The sequence below is a fragment of the Taeniopygia guttata genome, chromosome 5, assembly GCF_048771995.1.
Source record: "Taeniopygia guttata chromosome 5, bTaeGut7.mat, whole genome shotgun sequence".
NCBI classification, from domain to species: domain Eukaryota; kingdom Metazoa; phylum Chordata; class Aves; order Passeriformes; family Estrildidae; genus Taeniopygia; species Taeniopygia guttata.
Window position 1 is genome coordinate 38,119,290 of NC_133030.1, and position 8,554 is coordinate 38,127,843.

The following is an 8,554-nucleotide window of genomic DNA, read 5'->3' on the forward strand; positions in this document are numbered from 1 at the left end:
ATACATATGCAACAAAAGACAGTGTTTGAATTTAGTTAAATTAAAAATATCTTTACTGTCAGCACACTATGCCGGCATATTATTCCATTAACATCAAGCTACTTTTGACAAAGGGCCACATTTGGAGCTTCACTAGGTAGTTAATACTAAATAGGAATTAGAATATTAAGCTATTTCTCTTTACTATTATTAGTATTTGTAGTACAAGAGTACATAAATAAGGGTGAAGTTGCACACTTTGTCGTGTGGCAGGTTCTTATGGTCACTATAGAGTTCAAAAGGAAAGGGAGGATTTGCAGTGTGGCAAACATCCTCAAGAATGTACCCTTCTACTCCAAAAACTACTTGTTATTTACGAATAAAGACAAAAGCATAATCCACAGCAGACTGTGAACACAGTGATCTAACTGACTTAGGCTGTTCTAGTGATGAACACATCTCAGTGTTCATCAGTAGCACAAATTTCTAAGGGACCAAGAACTAATAAAGTCTTCGAATCTAAGAAGACATACATATAAAATTATATATATACAAAAGAGAACAATCTCACAGAATGTACAGAGCTTTGCATTAAGGCAATGGCAACACTGACAGTAACAAAATTTAATATAATCAAGTTAATGGAATTAAAGTTATGGAAGAGTCAGAAAGCTAAAATTAAAGCATATAATGCAGTATTTTCAGTGAGGCATGACAGAAAGTTGACAAAGGGCAGGTATTTTGCACCTCCTAAATGTTATTCAGACTTCCTGGCACAGAGCATCACCGCTAATTTACACCACTTCACCAGGGAGTTAACAGAGATAGTAGTCCTGCCTTCTACCAATACAACTCTACTAACCTTGCTGAAGATATGAAACAGAATAGGTGTTATAAAATTTGTAAACCTGTTTAAATGCTCTGCTTAAACTTTCTTCTGAGACTTCTGTTTGCCAAAGCAGGATCTTTTCTTCTCCCAGGGTCTCAAGGCATATAGCAAGATTCTGTTCTGGCACCCTGGGGTCTCATCCTCAAGGAATGCAAACCACCGGAGTTGCAAGTTAAATACTGGAGTCAAGTATTCTCCAGCTTCTTATAGTGGTCACTGGCATAGAGTCAAGGGACTTTCTTTGGGTTTTTTTTCTTCTAGGAGGAGTACTATAGGATCATCAACCTCAAATTTGGTAGCAGTTAAGACGTGACCATATTTTGGGTAAAAAGAAAACAAGGTGAACAACTAGAAGAAATTTAAATATATAATCAGAAAGACGTTCAGCATCTGGACTTGACTTACTGAAGGTCATTCTCTATTTCAGGATCATTTCAATTAGCATTCAGGGAAGCATGTTTTTCTCAGAATGTTACAGCCAATACATTCAGGATTTTTGCATACACAGTAACTTCAAATAAACCTAGGAATGCCCTTTATCTCTCATTAAGTGGAATTTGATCTGGAATCACAAAAATGTATTTTTACCTTTAATTGCCAACAGCAGGCTACCTCTAATCAGACATTTTTATAAAGATACTATAGTGGATACTGTAGAAGATACTGTAGAAAAACCTACAGACTGCTTATATTTATGCTGTACCTTCAGGACAGCCAGCTTCATAATTGGTTCTTAATACCTGCTGGAGTCGCACTGATAAAGGCAAAGAAGATAAAGAAGGTATCATTAAACAAGTCTGAGTGACAAAAAGTAACCATCATCAGATAGGCAAACAAAGCTCTTGGAAGTCATACATTTGTCCTGAAGACCCATCAAATCACCAGAGGACTCAACTTCCCTAGCCACTCTCTTCATCAGTTATGAAAAATAAAACATATTCCCTAATTTCTTAAATGACAAGAAGGATGAAGAACACCCACCACTACCTCAAAACCTACTTTCAGCATGAAATAAATAATTACACCCACAGATACTTCAACCCTCTCAAAAAATTCTCTGAAATGAGATTTCCCCAAGAGCTATTAAATATGCACAGGTAAAATTACATGCCCAGTGTTTAAAAAAAGAAGTAAATTCTTCACCAGGAAGTGTTACATAACTTATCTACCACATACTTCTGCACTGTGCCTAAAAGAAAACCTCACCAGAGTAACTGTTATAAATTGACAGTTCTGTGCACTGATTCTGAGAGCATTATTATTGCAAATAATAATTTATGAAAAGGCAATTATTACACAGTAAAAAACACTTTTATACCAAGTGTTGCTAGAAGGGAATTCTTTAGAAACAATATTCCAGAAAAAGTTACACAACTACTACACTGACCAGTATCCCGTACATAAACCTCAGAGCTATCCAGGTATTTCCTGTTCCTGTTTTTACACGGAGCTTAATGTAACGCCATGTCCTGCACTCTTTCATTGTTTTGCCTCCATGAGGTGAATACTGAAAGAACATTTTATAGAAATTTTGAAGGTCTAAATCCAAAATAAAATGGGAAGAATGAGGCTATCCATATACAAAAACAAAGCATCTCTGGACACTTTAATTTGGAAGTCTTGCCAAGAAGCCTATGAAGAAAGACAGTATTTACCCAGACACACAGAAGAACAAACTTCCAAACTTCAGGGACAGGCACCTGAAGTTTTACCGAGAAGTGCTGTGCCTGTTAATGCAGCTGACTAAACAGCCATGGAAGCCACAGTAGGGAAACCCTTGATTAGGTCTAATTGCCCTCTACTCAAAATACACAGAACTCTCAATTCAGTGCTTTAAACTTAAAAGGAACTTAACTCCATAAATAACATAGCTGTTTTCACCATTACCTTAGAAAAATGATTAATGAACAGAAGCTTCTGGGTTTTAACTTCTTATATGTATGCTACTTTATACAGAAAAAATTGTCATTTCAAAAAAGATATTAAGCACTCAAATATTTTATCATGTAAACATTAGTTATTTGGACCACAATGTACTTCCGCACACCTGCTACAGCAAGCACCTGAACAGTTTGCACAAACAGAAGTTAGACAGTTCTGAAGCACGTATTACCCACACACCTTGTGGCATTTCCAACTATCACAGGTAAGAATGCTGAGCAACTTCTTACTACCTACTTAATTTCATTTTCAGTCAAGTGTTGATCTAGTATCCCTTGGGGCTTTTTTAAGGATCGATTTAGATTTAGTAAAGCTAATTTCATAATAAATACAGATTCACCTGTAAGATCCAATGAAATACCAGCTTATTAATTTATCATATTCCAACTATCTAGAAAGCAATTGATAAACAATCATGTGGTTAAAAGACACCGTGCATTTCACAACAGAAGCATCTGAATTTCCTGCCTTAACTTTCCATATTGTATCACAATTAATACCCCTGATATCAATCAGGGTTTTTTTTTAGAAAAAACAGTATTGAAACAGCATCAAAACAGCAAAACTAAATATATTGTCAAACAATCAAATCGAAGTATTTTCCTGCGTATGGCAGAAAAGTTAGAACCGTATGATCTTTAACATTCCTTCAAGCTCAAACTGCTATATGACTCCGTTTCAAAGCTACCTTATTGGTCAAGAGAATATAAAGAACAGTTTGCCTAGTCAGACCCACAGACCCCCAGCCTCAGTATGCCACTTGTAACCACGGGCTAACAGGCAGTTTCACAGGACTAGCATAAAAACAAAAGAATAAATCTCACAAAACATTTCAAATCTCAGAACAGTTGTAAATCAAAAAGACAGTATCTTTTAGACACCCACAGGAAATTTCCTTCCATGAATTTATCCAAACACTTTCTGACCCAAGAAAATGTTTGCATTTACAACAGTCCCCTGCACAAAATGCCACTAATTCCTGAAAAGCCTGGGGTTTTTTTTAAATACTAATTTTTACTGTATGACCCCTAGTTGCTGAGACACAGATTGTGGCCAACAAAATAACAACCATTCTATAACCCTCATAACCGCTTCTACTTGCAATTTATCATCAAAACAAATTTTTTGCAAGCCAAATGCAAGGCAAAGTCTATTATGAAAAGAAATAATTGTTCTTCCAAGTTTAAAAGATAAACATTCCCAACATTATCCTCATCCCTCCTTCAAACCTGTAAAAACCTAAAACAAGCAACATACAGGTAAGTATTTCAACTATTGATTCTTGCTATGCTTTGGAAATGCTGAAGTACAGCATGACTGTATATACACTCTGAACATGATCTCATTTTGTTCATGATATCAACACTTTTACATATGTTATCTGAAGATACGTTTCTTTTTTAAAGAACATCCTGTATAACATTTCTTCAATTAGTCTGTTCTGTCATTCCCAGCAGAAAGGGAAGTGGGGAGGCATGCAAGTAAAATCTGAAATCTACAGGTTTTGGTGGTCTGAGACTTTTAAACACCTAAATAATGTCTCTGAATATCCAGGAAAAAAAGCAGTTGTAAAATAAGATAAACTAGGAACTTCAGTTGTGCACTAGGAAAGGTGATATGACAAAAAATGTATTAACAGTCAAAGTATCTTTATGCACACTAAAATTACCTGAGAGGCTGTATAATGAGTAAACCAAAACTGCATATATTCTGTTCTGAGTGTTTATGTTTCTTAATTATTCTACCTATTCATTAAAGCATGTGGAAGTGGCAATTCTCTCCCAACATATTTTTGTGTGATTCTGAAGTATCAGAGAATATTCAATCTAGTTTTCATCTAGTTCAGAAAACCTGAATAAACTGCACAACTGAGACTTCGATTCCAGACAAGCATTATCAGCCTGCAAGCTCCATAAGAAAGTGGATCTCTCAACTGTGGATCTCCCAAAGTTTCGAGCTTTCCTATGATACTCCTTTTTTGACACAACTTTATCTTCCTTAAGAGTTTCTGCGCATCTCTACAGCGTTTTCCCATCCAAGCTTCTTTTCCTTTTAGGATACTATGGAGCCTCTTATCATCTTGAACAAACGGTTATTTCTAACAAATACATAACATTCAATATGGACTTGCTGTAACTCCTCTAAGACCATTTATCTCAGCATAACAGCTGGTCATTATTGACCAACATCAAGGTCCTTAGACTGGCAGATCAAAGTTACATTGCTACAATGAAAATCTTTCAGTTCACTAAATAGTGAACAGATAGTGTCCATTACTTGCAGTGAAGAAGACACTGCACAAGGCCAGACAGCTTATTTTCAATACAGCAACCAGTGAAAGCCTGAGAAGTCACTGCAGCAGCCGGTATTACAAGAGAAAGGAAAGAAGTGTACTATGTTTCAAGTGCTGCACTCCTGATATTTGACATTTCTGTACTTGATACTGATTTGCACACATATTTGTCTAATGATTATGCTGCTTCACTTCTGCAAACAAGCAGAACAGCATGCACCTGAGAAGTTGGCAAGACAGCATAAAACCATTAACATTTTAGATTCAAAGTCTGATGTAAATGTATGTCTCTATCTACCAGTACAAGACTTCAGATCCAAAAGGCTTGAGACCCTCTGTCTGTCATTACAGCCATGGCATAAACCCCAACCCAATGAAGTACCACGGGCTTTATTTAAAAAATGTGTCCCACAGGCGGAACAACAACAACAAAAAAAGTCATTACAAGAACCCAGAAAGAATAAACTATTACTGCAGATCCTCTCTCCCTTCACTATCGCCCCTCTATGAAAAGAGCACTCCTAGTAGGGGTGCCAATTCCTCCAGTCACTTGAACTACACATGTAAAGAAAGGGGGGTGGGTGGACAAACCACACAGGAGGCCCATTACTTCATACCACAGATAAGAAAGTATCTTCTTCTTCGGAATAATAAATTCTTCTATTCAGAACACATAAATGAAATCACACATATTGCTAGGTCATTTTCTATGCTTTTTATAAAGCATCATTAGCAAAGTTATAAAGAACTGGCAATGGCCAGCACTGAGAAGCATCGTTTATAGAGTTTACTGTCATCTTGAAAGAATGAAGAAATAAGAACAACATTACCTGCATCAGGAGAGTTGCAGCTAAATCATCCAACACCCACTTCCACATAAATTACCTACTGTCATGCTATGGAATTCCTGTCTTCCTTTCACCCAGGAGGCCTCTATCATCAAAAAACTCACACTTGACATATGATTAACATTCTCCTTAGCTTCAAGGGACAAAACTGTTGTTTGGGGTCCAAACTATTACAGTTTTACTGGCCACAAAATATGCTGTTACTTCACAAATTAAGTTGCAGAACAAACCAAAATCCCCACAGACCTAGCAACATCTATGTCCAAAAAACATTCACAACATATTCCTGTATCAGTCTTCACTATTGCATAGGCTAAGACCTAAAATCCAAGGGTAATGTCCTCCCCCCCTTCAACCCTGGGCTTCCGAAGTTATTAAAAAAAATCAACCAAATACAACCTTGTGCATAGGCACTGTGCAGCAACTCTGCTGTCTCAGTCCCATGACATTTGCACACATATGTAAACCCACACATACATCATGGTCAGAACTGCTACCATGCCTCCACAGACATGCAGAAGAATTGTATGGCCATGGACAACAAACAGCAACCACAAATAAAAAGCAGCAGATTTGGCTAAGAGTGCATCAGGGAGTCTAGAGGCAACGTGAGTTCAGGGAAGCACTAAATCGGCCAGACACAACTTTTCAACTCTCTGGAGTACTCTTCATGTTAGGGTACAGCAGTACCTCGTTTTAAAGTAACAAGCCCATACCTAAAACAAATATTTCAAGGTAGTTTTGTCTGGTAATGAATAACACTGCACAACTTATTTACAAACGTAATAATATACCACTGAGATGCTAGAGAAAAGAGGAGAAACAGCCAATTGCTCTCCGCTAAAAAACACCCACCCATGTTCACTGTGGATTTTAAATTCAGCCATTTCATGAGGTTTTAAATGGTAAGACTTGCAGTAAGTGATAGAAACAGTAAAACTTCTTGAACTGTTTCTCTTGGTGGTTTTGGGTTTTAATTATTTCTTAATTACAGTTGTAACAAAAATAGTGCCAAATAGATGCTTATTATAGAGCCAAGAAGTTCCTAAAGAATTGCCCAGGTTCAGATATACTTCTTGGTCCTGAAACGCAAAAGCAAATGCTTTGCAAACGCCAGCTGCTGTTGCAGTGCAATTTGATGGACTGCTACTTCAAGACCATAAACATTAACTCAGTAAAAAATCACAAAAAAGTTTTTGGAAGCAATGAAGTCTGCTAATACTTTTTTACATTTTTATTATGTACATTTTTATCCTATAAAAATATAATGGCTCCTGTGTGGATACCTCCCATTCAGTGGATTTCGCAATCTGTTCATAAACTGGTAATAGTCTAGGCATGATTTTTTTTTTATTTGCAAAAATAATTAGAAAAATTATCCTATTACTAAAAGCAAACATTAGTGTCAAGAAATGTATATGGCAACTCCAACATTTGCTGTCTATCCTGAAAAGTTATTCAGTTTCCGTTCCCGAGACGAAGCTGGTATTTTTCAGTATACTGAAATGACCACTCCGCAGACTTATCGATTCCTCGCTCTTCTCCGATATGAAATCTCCAAAGAAGCGAGTCCGAAAGAAAGAGAGAACAGATTCGACCTGTCTCTAATTGCATGCCTGGCTAAGTCTTTTACTTACGATTTACCTTAACTCCTTTTCCTCGTCCTGCCCTTGCCCGGGAGGCAGGGCCGCCTCCTAACTCCCTCTTTTCCCTCCAAAGCCAGAGCTCGCTGAGCGGCGGGGAGGCGTCAGTCCTCCCTCCCAGGCCCGGAGGCTCTTGCTGTCGGTACCGCACGGGGCCGAGGAGCCCCGGAGTCATTGTGCTGCGGGAGCCGGCCGCAGCTGTCAAGGCGCAGCGCAGCTCGCTCCGCCGGCGGGGCGGAGGTCCCAGCCCAGCGGCGCGCAGGGCCCGCCCGCCCTCCCCGGGCCGCGCTCCGGGCCCCGCACCGCGGCTCCGGGCGAGCGGCCTGCGGGGCCGGGGCCACTCCGGAGCCGGGCGGGCGCCATGCTACAAACCAAAATGGCTGCCCCGGGGAGGGAGCCCGGCTCGGGCCTCCGCCGGTACCGCCGCTCTGCCCGCCGGACTCACCCAGGTACCGTCCCCAGCCACGACGACCGGCTCGGCCCCGCGGGCCCCGCTCGCCCGGGCAGCGCTGCCCCGCACGCCGCGCGCGGCCCGGCCCCCGGAGCCGGCCGGCCCGCTCCCAGATCGCCCTCGCCCCCCGTACCTGGAGCTCGGCCCGCTCCACCTCCCAGTGCGCCCTCTCCATCTCGAAGCGGGCCCACTCGTGCTGGATGTAGTGCAGGATCCCCGGGATGGTGTAGTGCTGGGGCCGGGACAGCTCGGCGGGGCCCGCCGCCTCCTGACCGGCCGGGGCCGCGGGGCCCTGGGGCTGTTGCCCTCCTCCGCCAGCTCCGGCCCCCATGCAGCCCCCACCCGACTGCAGGTTCATGTTCCCACCCGCCTGCGGCGGCGGCTGCTGCGGTCTCGGGGCGGCCGCCATCCCACCGCCTCCTCCGGCTCCTGGGTGCTCGTCCATTGTCTGCGGGGAGCCCTCCTCCTCGTCCCGCGGCGGGGGCCGGGAGCAGGGGCCGGGGAGGGGGC

At 41.3% G+C, this 8,554-nt stretch overlaps 1 protein-coding gene across 6 annotated transcripts in view; it reads right to left on the reverse strand.

The window, feature by feature from the left end:
• Nucleotides 1–8,499, reverse strand: part of STRN3 (striatin 3) — a 59,212-nt gene extending 50,713 nt beyond the window's left edge. For 5 of the 6 annotated variants that reach the window (XM_030274605.4, XM_030274608.4, XM_030274606.4 and 2 more), the window contains exon 1: nucleotides 8,178–8,499. In XM_030274605.4, the coding sequence (XP_030130465.3) occupies nucleotides 8,178–8,489 (312 nt within the window). In that variant the 5' untranslated portion in view covers nucleotides 8,490–8,499. Of the gene's footprint in view, nucleotides 1–7,594; nucleotides 8,047–8,177 lie in introns of those variants that run through there. The other variant, XM_072930197.1, reaches the window with a different exon arrangement.
• Between the last annotated feature and the right edge of the window lie 55 nt (nucleotides 8,500–8,554).